The 14,882-nt window shown below is 39.6% G+C and overlaps 1 protein-coding gene across 40 annotated transcripts in view; it reads right to left on the bottom strand.

The window, feature by feature from the left end:
- The window catches only part of ANK2 (ankyrin 2), a 328,177-nt gene that overhangs the window by 78,772 nt on the left and 234,523 nt on the right, over nucleotides 1–14,882 (bottom strand). For 29 of the 40 annotated variants that reach the window (XM_072335041.1, XM_072335035.1, XM_072335029.1 and 26 more), the window contains 10 exons: nucleotides 13,313–13,411; nucleotides 13,045–13,143; nucleotides 10,552–10,650; nucleotides 9,243–9,440; nucleotides 7,311–7,409; nucleotides 6,678–6,776; nucleotides 3,970–4,167; nucleotides 2,472–2,570; nucleotides 2,269–2,367; nucleotides 660–758 (listed from right to left, as the gene is read on the bottom strand). In XM_072335041.1, coding sequence (XP_072191142.1) covers nucleotides 660–758; nucleotides 2,269–2,367; nucleotides 2,472–2,570; nucleotides 3,970–4,167; nucleotides 6,678–6,776; nucleotides 7,311–7,409; nucleotides 9,243–9,440; nucleotides 10,552–10,650; nucleotides 13,045–13,143; nucleotides 13,313–13,411 — 1,188 coding nt within the window. The remainder of the gene's footprint in view (nucleotides 1–659; nucleotides 759–2,268; nucleotides 2,368–2,471; nucleotides 2,571–3,969; nucleotides 4,168–6,677; nucleotides 6,777–7,310; nucleotides 7,410–9,242; nucleotides 9,441–10,551; nucleotides 10,651–13,044; nucleotides 13,144–13,312; nucleotides 13,412–14,882) is intronic. The other 11 variants (XM_072335033.1, XM_072335065.1, XM_072335056.1 and 8 more) reach the window with 3 other exon arrangements.

The following is a 14,882-nucleotide window of genomic DNA, read 5'->3' as shown; positions in this document are numbered from 1 at the left end:
CACAAACTGCTGGGCAGACGTAGTCTTGAGAATTCTCCTTGGATTTTGGTAAGAGTTGGCTTTACAGCCCAAACTAGAAGACTGAACACTGAAGGTGTCTAGTAGAACCTTCAGTCTCAGAAGCTGACTGCAAGGCTTTCTTGCTTGACGATAAGCACAAATTAGAATCTTGGATATGTGGCTTGGATACTAAGAATTTGGATCATGTAACATAAACTGCTATCTTGGATAACTTCACATAAGATTCCTTCATGCAGTTGGAATAATGGTTACCTGGGCAGCTCTGAGGAAGGACTTGTGTTTTGGATTTTCTGGATGAATTTTAAACACTGTCCAAGTAGAGGTGACAAATAACATCAACATCAAACAAGAAAGTTGCATTCCTAGCTGGCATTAGAAAAAGCTGTCCCAGGCAATGAAACCAAGTAGGTGTGGCCAGCCTGACGCTGCAACTCAGAAAGCAGTTTCTTCATCTCACATTTAGCTTACTGCAGTGAGTTATAAATGAACTGCCATATGAGTATAATGAAAAGGAGAAGAAGAAATATTACATTTACACATCTGACAACAAGCTGTACAAAGAAAACGTTCACCAAATCAAAGGTTTTCTCTTTAGCCCTAGAAAGGAGAAACACTTCCCACAAGCACTTCACACTTACAGTGGTGATGGCATTGGGCTTAGCTCCATGTTGGAGAAGGACATTAATGATGTGAGTGTGACCTTGTTGAGCAGCTTGGTGGAGAGGAGTGTACCCATTCTGTAATCCACGGTGGTTACCATAAAGAGCAAATAAAGAAGAAAAATAAACATCAGCAATTAGATTAGAAAATTTGGTCTGCATAATTCTGCTCTTTTTCAGACATTTCTAAAAGAAATTATGCCACCAATTGAAATGGAGACAATAAATCTACAGTGATAATAATATTAGATCCCTAGATTAATGAGAACATAAAGATAATATTTTTATTCACATATTATCTAACATCTCACGATATAATCCAATTTCTGGAAAGATAAATAATTCCTCATTTTCTAAATCAGAATTAGAATAAGCATGAAAGTAGGTATGTCCCTTTATTTAGCCTATAAGCACCTCAGCTGCATGTTTAGGCAGCTACCATTTGGATTCTGCTAACATCTGCTTTATTAATTTTTATCAGCTGTTTTTCTAGTAGGGCTGCCAGTTCTTTCAGAACCCATTGATTTGGGATGATCTAACAAAAGACAGGCCAGCATATGTTTTTTTTAATTGGCTTTGCTACTTGCTTCTTTTCTTGTTGACAGTGACCACTGTAGTGAAACACTCATACTCAGAGAAATGAATCCATCCCATAGATGACAGCTGGGAACAGATAAGCTGGCCAGAATGACTAGTAGCTTATGATATGGTTTGAATTTTACAAACACTAAGTACATCATCAGCAATATCAGTGGACATTTTCACATTGATCCCAAGAAATCCAACATGAAACTAGAAATAAGCTATTGCCTGACATCAGCTTTAACTTTGCTGAAGACTTGTAGCTCCAGGGTAGCCTTCACTGGATAAGAGTGATGTGGTAATGTCTTTGGTGCAACACACTGATGTAGTCACCAGAACCTCTGTATTGTAAACTCGGGAGATAAAAACTTCTTGATCCACAGGGCAACACACTTTTTTGTTATGTACACCAGTTTGCATTGGAAGAAATTGCTAAAGTCTGTGGATTACATTCAGTATTTGGCTACAGACAGTTCAGTTGACTTCAGTAGAATCAGTCGATAATAGCATAACCAGCTCCCCCTCAAAAAAAACCCCAACCTGTCCTGAATAAATCATGTCACACATGCTTTGATTGTGAGTAATTTTTCCCACTCTTCTCCCAAATCAGATCAGAGAGAACTTGGAATCACCCAAATTCTGAATTGTAGTTTGGCAAAACATCGGCATTACACTGGTGTAAGCCACGTGTGAATGAAATCAGAAATAAACTTGTTAGTTACAAATGAAAAGAAGGAGAAAACAAAACCAAATAAAGCCACAACAACTACAGCAAAAAATAGCAATTCCCTTACAGAATCCCAAAGAGTTATCTGACTTTTCTTTTGTGAACACTGAACAAGGTGATGCAGCAGACAGAATGTATTCCACTGTAGCCATAGATCAAAACATGTTGACATCTACCAGTCAGTAATTACAGTTCCTAGGTGCTTAGTGGTATGTATCCATAGCATTTCATTAACAAGTTCACAATAAAGAGCACAAGATAGAATGAAAAATTCTTTACCTTTGTTTTTGCATTGACATTTGCTCCCTGCTTGAGAAGAAAATTCACCATTTTGATGTTTCCATAGTGACATGCCACAATTAAAGGTGTATAACCGAGCTACAAGAGAACATAGGAATAAAACTGCAAGTTCAGTGGAATATTCCTTTATAATGATAGCATCCTTTGGCACACTGGAGACAAGTAGCCATGCCATGTTTTACCTTTGTCTGAGCATCTTGGTTTGCACCATGTTTTGTGAGTATTTCAGCTACATTTACTTTATCTTCTTGAGCTGCAAGGTGGAGGGATGTCAGTCCAGTCTGGAAATTGAATATAGAACATAAACAAATAAATAAATAAAACCTTCTTCACATTACAAATCTAGCCTTTCTCATCTTTAAAGGATGAAATGATTCTAACAACAGCTTCTAAATGTATGTTTTAAACAAAGTAGAGTTGATGCTTCTTTTGTCTGGCTGACAAATAGCTCCACAGAAATTACATCACCATAACAACAGAGTAAATGCCTCAGGCATCAATGATCACACTTGGATTTTATAGTATAACGTCACTAAGGAAGCTGAGAGTTCCATTAATAAATTAGGGTGTTGTGCTTCCCACTCCTCAGATGGTAGAGGAGGGAACCTTAACAACTGCAGGCAAGAGTCAGAATGAAGAAACTAACCCCAAAACAGATCCCACTCAAAGATGCTAAATGGATATAGTAATTAACTGAAAGCTCACTGTGATACTGATGGTGCTTGGCCATCAGCAAGGAAGGGAATACACTTACTGAGAGAAATGAAAACTGCACTGTCCCTTGTTGGTTATATAACACACAACATTAATGCTAGACAATGAGAGACTTGAGTCATTCGTTTTGGCTTATATGAACAAAAACTACAGGCTTTCAAATTTAGGTAAATAAGATTTATATATATGCCCATATAAATCTGGTGAGCTATGAAAATCTAGGTTTTCTCTACGTTTCTCTTCTATGTAGGCCTATCAAGTATAACCATAGGAAACTGAAAGGATTGGACAGATTCTTCAGAGCAGTTTTCTTTTTCACTCACTACTCCACTAATACTGTAGTTATGTTATTTGCTGCTCATTTCTTCACCTTGGCAAGATCGTTGAAGGGTAAGATATATGATAATAAAGAGCCTTTGCTGGCACTAAATTATTTTGGACTGCAGCTCTCAGGTTTCTGTTATATGTAATTAAATCAACCCACAGACCCAAAAACTCCAGAATTTTACATTCCTCATCCTTTGAATCTAATGTAAAATTTGAGGAACATACCTGAAACAGCTGAGAGATGGCAAGGTTGCAACACAATAAAATGCAGCTGTCTCACCTTTCTGAATGCCTCAGAAACCATTTTATCTAGTCTCTTTTCTCCCATTACCTCTCTATCAGAGCAGGTGGTACCCCTTTTTTCTCTGTTCACAGCAAAGAGCTGCAGCTCCTGTAGTGGGCTACGCAGTGAACTTATTAATTACGTGATACAGGTTAACTGATCAATCTATCTTCCTCTCCTATGTATCCTCTCCTCACTTCTACTGCTTGCTCATCTTTGTCATTTCTGCAGACTCACAGATATGCATACAAGGAAGTAGAGAACTTCTGAGAGCATGACCTCAATCCCACACTGTGTTCTATATTTTCCTGGATGCTCCTGACATAGATAGCACTTTGTCTCCAGCTGTGAGTTACCTTTGTTGCCACGTGGATATTGGCTCCTTTCTCCAAAAGCAATGTCACCATGTCTGTGTGACCTTCTTGGGAGGCTAAATGAAGTGGTGTCACTCCCTGTTTGGTCAAAATGTTGGTCTCAGCCCCATAGTTCAACAGTGTGGTAGCTATCTGCATCTGATTTTTCTTGGCAGCAATGTGTAGAGGGGTGTATCCATTCTAACACAGGTTAGGAAACAAAATGAAAGTAATGTTAATACAAGAGCCATGTAAGCCTAAAAATCCAGACACCTTAGAACTATATTATTTTCAGTTACTCCTTATGATTAGAGTTGGGAGTCCATTATACTTTCAACACCAGACACGGACCACATGGCCCCAATGTTCCATTGCTTTTGCAATCTATATTTTTGTCTGTACCAACTAGAAAAAGCAGGCTATCACTAGGGCAGACAGGACTTCTTAATCTGATATATTCCAATTACCTTGCATTGAAACCTATATTTCAAATATCCTTTGAGTGATGTTCCCTGTGATGATTAATGGGTGCATGCTCTTCACTGCATTATGTGCTTTTGGACTCCATGGGTAAAGGTATGTCTGCATAAAGAATTTTGATACACATCAGTCATAGTTCTGGCTGGAACCAGTAATATGGAATGATGTTATTCTGATCAAACCGACCACTTAAGCAAAGCAGAATGACATTACCAGTACTCTCTGGGAACAAGACAACTTCCCACCTTTAATCACTTTAGAATGCACTAAGTGGGAAAACTTAGAATCACAGAATATCATGAGAATAGATTACAACAGACAATCTCTGTGGAGGTGTTGGTCTGTATCTTCCTAAAAGGAAGCTTTACCAAGCTACCCAATTGCAACTGTAGTTTTTGCTACCTTTCTTGCACACCAGTTTAAACAACAGTTCTCATGTAATCACTTCAAGGATGGGTCCCATTTTCCAGCAGCATGTAAAACAGCAGTCCCTTACAAGACAAAACATGCTGAAGACAGCACCAATTCTCATTATTCTTCCCTTTTGTAAGCCTTTGCCTAACACAGTGAAATCATAACACTATTTCCAATCCCAGAATGAATTCTGCAGGTATGTGGTCATAATATACACATTGTTTCTAATATTACAGAACATTGAATTAAGTTCCAACTATGACTAAAGCTCACAAACACAAAATGAGCAGAGAGGCACATATATGCATGCATACACATATGTAGGTTTTTTTTTCAGGGAAGGTCTGAAAGAACAATAATTTGTGCAGGTGGGTAGCTATTCATATGAGATTGTTCAGGGTCTGGCCTAGTTGCATTTTTACCACTTCCAAGGATCCCCTGCCCTTGGGGACAACCTGTTCCAACACTCGGTCATCCACACCTTGTTTGTTTGTTTGGGTTTTGTTGTTGCTGTTCTTGTTTTGTTTGTTTTTGTTTAAATTCACATTGAATTGAAACTTCCCACATGGAACTAGCACTGGCTACAGTTCCACAGGAACCTGCAGCCAGGCTACCCTCTCATGAGTGTATTAGATGTGGTGCTGCCTCCTGCTCTCTGTGAAAGGCAGAAAAAAGCAGTAGGAAGGAAGGGTAGGAAGAAGAGAGGAAAGAAGGAAGGGAGGCTTAGACACATGTACTTTAAGTAAAAACCTGGTTGGATGCCTAGGCCCAGAGAATGGCAGTGAATAGAGGTCAATCCAGCTGATGACCAGTCACTAGTGGTGCTCCTCAGGGGTCAGTATTAGGGCCAGTCCTGTTTAATAACTTTACTGATTATCTGGATGAGAGGACTGAATGCACTCTCAGTAAATTTTCAGATGACAACAAGTTGAGAAAATGTGTTGATCTGCCTGAGGGCAGGAAGGCCCTACAGAGGGACCTGGGCAGACTGACTGATCACTGGCCAGAGGCCACTGGAATGAAGTTCAACAAGACCAAGTGTCAGGTCTGGCACTTTGGTCTCAACAAATCAGTGTAACAGTACAGGCTTGGGGCATAGTGGCTGGAAGGCTGTGTGGGAGTAAAGGATCTAAGGATGTTGGTCAACACTAGGCTGAACATGAATTGGCAAATGCACAGGTGGCCTAGAAGGCTGGCTTGTATCAGAAATAGCACATCCAGCAGGAGGTGATCACCCCTCTGTACTCAGCACTGGTAAGGCTGCACCTCGAGTGCTGTGCTCAGTTTTGAGTCCCTTCACTACAAGAAAGACATTAAGGCCCTGGAATGTGTCCAGAGAAGGGCAACTAAGCTGGTGAGGGATCTGGAGCACAGGCTGTAAACAGGGAGTAGATGAGGGAGCTGGGATTGTTTAGTCTGGAGAAGAGGAGGCTCAGGGAAAACCTCATGGCTCTCTACAACTGCCTGAAGGGAGGTCGTGGTGAGACTGGGGTTTTCCCATGTAACAGCCATGGGATGAGAAGGAATGGTCCCAGATTATGCCAGGCAAGGTTCAGCTTGGATATTAGGAAGAATTTCTTCTCAGAAAGCGTGGTGAGGTATTGGAACAGGCTGCCCAGGGAGCTGTGGAGTCACCACCCTGGAGGTGCTTGAGGAAAGGGTAAAAGTGGCACTGAGGGACATGGTTTAGTGGGAATGGTAGTGATGAACAGATGGTTGGACTGGAAAATCCCAGCAGTCCCTTCCAACCTCAGCGATGCTATGATTGCATGAGGAGGGTGGTGCGGCCGTAGCGCGTGGTTTGGGGTGAAGCTCACCTTGGCGGTCGCGTGGGGCGATGCGCCCTTCTCCAGCAGCAGCAGCGCCACCTTCTGGTTGTCGTAATGGGCCGCCACGTGCAGGGGCGTGAGGCCATTCTGTAAGGGTGGTTAGGGGCGTTAGTGCGGGACGTACCAGCGGGACCCCGAGCGCGGGGCAGCAGTTAATGTTAGTGACCAGAAGTCACGGGCAGCAGCTGTTTAATGCGGAGAAGAGCAGCTGAGGGTGAGCTTGGGCAGCCCTGCTTGATGCAGCCACCGGCATGGTTTCCATTTCTCCCAACCCTGTGAGAACAGGTTCCCACAGCACAGAGCAAAAAAAATGGTCTTACCCCCGGGTGTTTGAATTATGATTTCTACAGCTGGGACATTCCTGTGAAATAAGTATTTCTTGAGCCACAGAAATGTCTTTGTCCTCTGAGCTAACCATTGCATAACCCTCTGGAAGGGAACCTAAACCCAGTGCTCAGCACCACAGCTTCCAATGCTAACAGACATAACTGAAAGCCTTGAGAGGGCGTGATCTTAATAAAGCTAACACCACCATATGAGAGTGGCCACAGGCTTCCTTTGTATGCACATTTCACCAAGAACCCAAAAGGCCAATATTTTTTGTTTCTTTCTGCTTAGTACCTTGCCAGCTGAATCAGGGGAGGCACGACGCTGCAGGAGGAGCTTTGCCACTTCCAGGCTTCCATATTTGGCTGCCACATGCAAAGGTGTGAATCCCTTCTGAAAAATTTCAGGAGGCAAAAGCAAATGTTTGTGTTAAAAAGCATGCTGACACCTCCCTTTCAAGAGCTATGTTATTAAACAAGTTGGTTATTCTTGGACCTATATTCAAGCTGCCAGAATCTATAGCCTAGTGGAGAAATAGCATTGTCTCTTAAAAGCATTTTGAGAACCATGAAATACAAAATTGGTTTTCCCCTTTCATTATCCTTTCCCATGTACATGGTGGCAGAGTGGCATATAGTTTATTTGATACAGATCCTACTGACAACGTAACACTATGTGGGCAAGGAAGGCACTTGTTCAGATTTCTATTCCAAACCAACTCCATACTTTTTTTATTATTATTTTTTAGCTTTATGATAACATTGTAGAAATATTTCCTGTGTCATTTGGTGCCAGTAACAATGAAACGCCAATTAAATTCAGTGAGAAAAGCTCCAAACTGTGTGTTCATTCTTTAGAGTTTGTTGAAGAATTTCAGCTTGGTCTTTTTTTTTTTTTTTTTTTTTAACAACAGTCTCTGCTGGAGCCTCTGAGTTTCACCTAAAATTATCACTACCTGACTCAATGTGCTTTTGGAAACACATGGTGGCATGACAAAAATCTCGCATTTTTGAAAGAGTACTTTTCTATTTGTTTTAGTAAGGCATATCAGTGGTGCACAGACAAGGTCTATGAAAAACTAATGTGCAGTTCACATACTGTTTCAATTTTAAAAATCAAGTTGATAAGGAAAACAGTAGGTGGCAGACTACACTGTACTGTCTTAACAGTAATTCCACGTAGCTACAATGACCTATTTGCCTGACACGTAAGAGATGTGTAATGCTTATCATTATCCACCTGATCCAGTAATCCCACCTCAACAGGAGTTTATGTTAAGGAATCTCAAATTTCCAGCTCATGAATCAAAGGTTTGTAGAATGATTATCAGAAGGGCTACACCTCCCTCTGTTCACAATTGTAGAATGTTACTACAGTACTAAAAGCAAATGTCACAAAGCAGTATGGAAATCTGAGAAAGCATTTAGTGTATTTTTAGCCATTGTTATGTGATTTAACAGATGGATAAAAGTACAACAGCAAGCATGCCCAGTAATCCATGGATCATAATTTCAGAATTGCTGGTTTAGACCTCTAAACCCCAGAAAACATCAAATTCTTCGAAAAATACACTTTAAGGTCCCGCTGTAAAATCAGAGGTACTACTTAATCACATGTGATGCACTTGAAAAAGATACCTTGGCACATAATTCTAGTCACTGTATCTATTTTCTTATATGTTTAGCACTCTGTCAGGAATGTATTGGCAGCCATTTTTGTCTAACAAAACAATAATATTTCACAGATTATTTCTTTAGAAAAAGAAAAGAAAGTTTAGAAAAACGTCCCGTTGGGTCATATGATATCTTGTTAACAGACATGCTGAAAGTAAATTCACAATTAGATGAGACTGGACAGAAACTGAATTGTATAAATAAACATTTAGGAACAATCCTTTCATCTAATATAGACAGAATTATTTTACTGTTTGAATAAACAAGGTATTAAAAAATAAACAGACAAGTAGCCATGTATTTATCATGACTTGAATTTGGCTCCAGTATGATCCAAACTCTTTACTTCAGATGACAGCAAAAAATGTCAAAACTCAACCAATGTCTGATACATTACTTCAATCTACTGGATTGTTGCTGACTAAATACGAACAAAACAAGGTACAAAATAGCTCAGTTTCTCAGTGTGAAAATACATCCCTCATGCAACAGGCATGCTCAAGCATACACTGCTTGTACTGCTAGAGTACAGTCACAGAGCATTTTTTCTTACTTTGGTGGACATGGAGTGTGAGGCACCTGCCTCTAGGAGAACCGATGCAACATCAACTTGTCCCTCTCTGGCAGAGATGTGCAGTGGAGTGTATCCATTAGTTGTTGCAGCATCAGGGTGAGCCATGTGCTGTAGCAGAAGCTGAACGATTTCTGTTTTGCCCAAGCGAGAGGCAATGTGCAGTGGAGTCTGTTCTTCCTACAACTCAAATCGAGTAGACAATTAGAGCAGGTAGAACTATCCGGAACCCAATATCATGTTTTATACTAACAAACATTTCTATGCATTTGTCTTGGAAAAATACTAAGAAGTGACAGCATAAAAAAGGCTGTAATAGAGGACTTGCAGGTTAATTTTTTTGGATGAGATTCAGCTTATAAAAGAAAGAGTAGTATAAAGAAAAACATATTTTTTCTTGTCTCAGTAAGATGACACAGAGCTCTCCCATCACTTTCTCTCTTTTGATTTCTTAATTTGTTATACACCGGCTACCTTGCTCTGCAAATGGTTTGTTTTCATAACCTACAACTAACTGCTATCAGAATGCCTGATGTTTGGATTTAGGATATTGCTGTGCACCTTCTCACTTAGATGGAACAGCTGTTGCTGGTCTGAATCAGGCATATTGTACTGAGACTGCCTGGGATTGGAGGTAATTTTCTTCTAGCAACTCCTATGGTGCTGTGTTTTAGATTTGTGACCCAAACGTGTTTAGGTATTGCTGAACAGTGCTTACACAGCATCAAGTCCTTCTTAGCTGGAAGGTGACACAGCCAGGACAGCTGGTCTGAATGGACCAAGAAGATAATCCATTCCCTGTAATGTCATACCTAGCAATAAAACTAGAGGGTGAGCTTTTCCAAAAGAGCTGTTGCTTGGAGACAGACTGAGCACCAATCTGCTTGTGAGAGGTGGTGAGTGATTGCCTTTGCGTCACTTGTAGGGGGGGAGGGCTTGTTTTGTTCTGTGTTTAAACTGTTGTGTTGTTGTTGTTGTTTTTTTCCTTTCTCCTTCACTTATTAAACTGTCTTTACCTTAACCCAAGAGTTTCATTCACTTTTTACCTTTTGATTTTCTGCCCCAATCCCTCAAGGAAAAAACAAGCAATTGTGTGAAGACTGAGCTACCAGCCAGGGTCAACCCACCGCACACATTCTATTCCAAACATCTACACAGAAATACATTGCTACTTTTGGAACAGTTTAAGATTTGTTTAGCGTTGAATCCACAGTTTATATATTCTTCAGCTATATTTTTTAGTTTTAAAAAAAAAAAAAGTAAAAAAAACAGTTATGAGCAGAACACCTACCCTGGCTCTGGCATCAACTAGGGCCCCATTTCTCAGGAGACAACGAACTACTTCCACCTGCCCGGCACGTGCTGCCATGTGCAGTGCAGTTTCTCCACGCTGAAGAAAAGTAAAAAAGTTTCAATATCTTAAACCTCCACGAAGAAGTAGAGCTCTGCATTTCCACCAGCTGAGACAGGGAGCTAAGAAGAGTGCATGCATACATGTGCCAAACCTGGGTAGTCTATGGTTTGCAAATTTCTGGACAAACATTATTTATACAGTATTCTACTTTATACACTTGCCTGGTCACATACATTCCTCAGCTTTCTATGTACAGATGCATCAGCTTGCACTGATGTACACCAAACAACTGTACAATCGTACAGTGAACCTGTCTCTTTCAAGGGACTGTGAGGCACACAAGCCTCAAAATGGAAGGGGATTTTTCTCCAGATGGTCTCTTCTTGCACACTGTGTGGGGCTGGCAGCTTTAAAATGCCTTGCAGCAGCTGCGCACAACTGAGCCAGCATATGAAATGCGTAAAATCTGTGCTCAGCAGCACGGATCTGTCTGTAGGCTATGAAATGAATCTTGTTTCAAGCTTTCTACAGCCGACAGAATTTGAAGGAGCATATGCAGTTCTGGAAGGCTAACTGGAGTGACGCTGAGTTTCAGATCATGATAACATAGTACAGGTGATATATTCAAAGCATTTACTTTTTGCATAGGTTTGCAAAGAAACAGTGAAAGTGACTATTCCTTGATGGTATTTCTAGCTGAATTTTGCATAGTTCAACATTTTCTGAGCTCACTGTCATAAAGTGGACTAAAATAGTCCCTGTGCAGCTCATCAGTATCTGGTATATTAGGTACTGGGACAGTTCTGCAATCAAGAGCTCAGAATATATCTGTTAATTATGACAACACAACAGGACTGATCATTTCTATCTGTTAAGGGTTTTTTTCTCCTTACTATAGAGCTGGACTATATGTTATTACTGTGACTGTCAAGTTAAACTGTAAGTACCAAAATGAACACTCTTGTCAAGATCTTTTTTGTCAGAGACCAAGACTTCTCAACCTTCTGCATAGACACAGCAAAAAGAAGTAACCCGAGTCTGCCTCCCGTCATGAACTTAAAGCAAACCCCCTGGACATGGAGTTGATTTACCAATGATCAGTTTAAAGTTAAGTCACTGTTGGATCACAGTTGGATCACTGGCTGTGATTAGTAAGTAGGCAGCAAACAAAATCCCACAGCCTCTGTTACAAACCGTAATGCAGAATCTACATAAACATTATGACCTGAAGAATGAACTGTTTACAATGAGAATAATTTTTACATTTCTCACAATCTAACGTTCGAGTTTCTATAAACACCCTTTCATACCTGAGTTAGTAACACAATTCAGCTTTTGGAAACAGTCAGTAAACCAGCAGGGGACTTCAGCTTACCAAGTAAAAAGCCAAGACACCTATGTAGCACAAACTGTAAAGTGTCAAACTTTGCACAAAGATGTCCAGTAACACCAGCACAGTATTTTAAATTGTTCCCACAACAATTTCTTGTTGGCTTCCATCTCATCAATAAAGGTTATATGTATGGATTGCTTTTACAAGAAAATAGAAAGTAAAAGGTTTTATTAAGAATCTGTCCTCATGATTCAGACCAACAGCTTGGTGTACAGAATGCTGTCACTAGGCTCCATGTAAGATTTTTCTGACAGGAAAAGCGTACCTGAATTAATAACTTTTTCTTGTTATTTTCTTTTTGGGAATACTTATTTATAACTTTACTGGTTATAAAATTTATCGAGCAGATAGTCAGAAGTTAAATATTTGTTTATAATGACAAATTCAAACAGTAAGATATCTACGAAATACAACTCAGGAAATCATCACGTTCTTTTTACAGTTATTACTCTTGGTAACTAGGCTATTGGTATACAAACACTGATTTCTACTGTAAGTCAGGTTCTGCATTTAGTTACCTCCCAAAGGTCACATTTTCTAAGTTTAAATACGTTCTTTTGCATGGCACTATCCCCTGGAATTTCCTGTATAAAAGGAACATCTCAAATTTAATATTTTAACTTCTTGTTTAAGAAGATTTAAGCATTTAATACCCTTTCATTAATACGGATGACATAATTTCATTATGGCCAGCAAGGCTATGCAAGCAGAAATTAGAGCCGCTTGGACATAAATTTCATCATTCTGAATTGACTTGGTTTATAATCAGCTTGCAATGTATTTGGCAAGCTTTGACTGTTTTAAGGGATTTCTACCTACTCAGGCATTGCAGAACAGTACACAGAACCAAAAATGGCTTACAATGTCTATACAATAGCTATTCTCCCCTCTTCACTGTTTGGGAAAGGTGCTACCATAATTTGTCCTAACATAAAATGAAGTAACAAAGTATCATTAAAATGTGACCTTTGTTCGCACCGCATGGACCCCTTTGTAGTGAGCATCACACAGATGACTCTAGTCAAAGCCATACTCACAATGTTAGTGACATCGGGAGAGGCTCCGTTCTGCAGCAGAAGGAGGACTATGTTCAAGTGGCCCATAAATGCAGCCACATGTATTGGTGTGAGGCCCGACTGCGAAACAAAGCAAGAGCAGTTTTACTCCGCTGCACGAGCGTAGGGGAGGGGCTTCTTCATTTAAATAAACATAAGCGAAGGTGAGGCATGACAGGAAAGAGAAAAAAAGAAGCAAAAAAGGAAAAAGAGTAGGAATGTTTCTTCAGAGTATGAAACATTTTTCTACCTCCGTTATAGCCTGGATTGAAGCCCCATATTTCACCAGGAGTTCCATGACTTTGATGCGATTTTTCTTGCAGGCAATGTGCAGTGGAGTAAAACCATTCTGTGCAAAAGACAGTCATGTTAGTTAAAAACATGCAGCTACGCTTCCGAAATAGCTCCATGCTGGCACACTGGGAGCAGAAGTGTTAGAGTACTAGAAGCAATCGTCCTTTAAGCACAAGAGGTTATGAATTACAGAAATCTCCCAGGAGCCTCAAGGAGAACAAAGCAGTGCTGCTGCTTTCTTCTCTAGCAGTAGAGAGAAACTGAACTTACACCTCTCAAAACCAAATACAGACATGCCCATTCTGACTCATAAAGGTATGCCCATGTGCATGTATGTATGTAGTTCGAAAGACTGCACACGTGTATATGTAAGAATACCTTTGAAATCAGTTAGGGTCTTTGAGATGTATAAAGCACATTCTATAGCTTTCTAAGAACAGAACAGAGTATTTCTACCAGATTTCATCTTCTTTATCTTGTAAGCTTATAAACTAAGTATCTATGTATATTTGTATTCACAAATCAGTCTGCAGTATACTGTATTCATTTTTTAGTGTGTGCACATTCTGCAAGGTTATCTTATATTAATATCACAATCTCAGTTTTGGTTTCACAATACCAATTTTTTAGTCTCGCTAGATTTGTGGCCCCTCTTCCTTTATTCCTGTAAGTAAAGTATCAGCCCCTGGTAATTGGGTTAAAATTAAATGGGATGGAGTAGGAACAGGAGAATAAGGGGAGTGGAGAAAGGAACATCTTAAACCAGAGTTGCAGCCTAGCCCTTTAAAATGTGAGACAGTAGTTTTTTGCTTACCATCAGTAGATATTTGTTTCAAAATGTTTATTCAGTAAGACAGGGGCTTTTTCAACAAAGCATGTCTTCACATTGTATACGTAACGCATGCTTTGTCTTCAGGCTGTTCTTATGTATTGCTAACAGAGGGTAAGTGTGTGCCTAAAGTTAAGCAAACACATTATTCACTGCACATGAACATTTTAGTGAAAAGCACAGGTAACTTTTTTTTTTAAATGTCAACTACTTGCTCTATTTTCTAATAAAAAGGATCAGTATTGCAAAACACTCAACTAGAAGTAAATAACTTAGCTTGTAGAAAGAGACACATGACAGCTTCTGTTAAGGGAAATGTTAATTACTAGTTGTTTTGAAGGAATTTTAAAGAGTACAAAAATTCATGAGGTGCCTGTATCCCCACAACATTTTGCAAGTAGTAATGATTTGTTGAATATAGTCAAAAAACAGGAGTAATTTATAAAACTTATTCCAACACTGCACTCTTTGCTAAATATTACAAATAGCTTTCCCCAGTTTCTTAAGAAGTAATCAAAACCATCACATATTTTAGCTCCTGCATTACATCCTTCAAAATATTTCATTAGAAGTTTTACTGCTTCAGAGGTTTTCATTTTTTCCACTTAATTTTACTTCCTGAGTTCATTTAACTTTGCTATTTAAGTGAGAAACAGTTTGAATGAGAGACAGGAAAAGGCAGAAAAAAACATTACTA

Source organism: Excalfactoria chinensis, chromosome 4 (genome assembly GCF_039878825.1).
Source record: "Excalfactoria chinensis isolate bCotChi1 chromosome 4, bCotChi1.hap2, whole genome shotgun sequence".
Classification (NCBI taxonomy): Eukaryota; Metazoa; Chordata; class Aves; order Galliformes; family Phasianidae; genus Excalfactoria; species Excalfactoria chinensis.
This window is presented reverse-complemented; position numbering and strand designations above follow the sequence as displayed.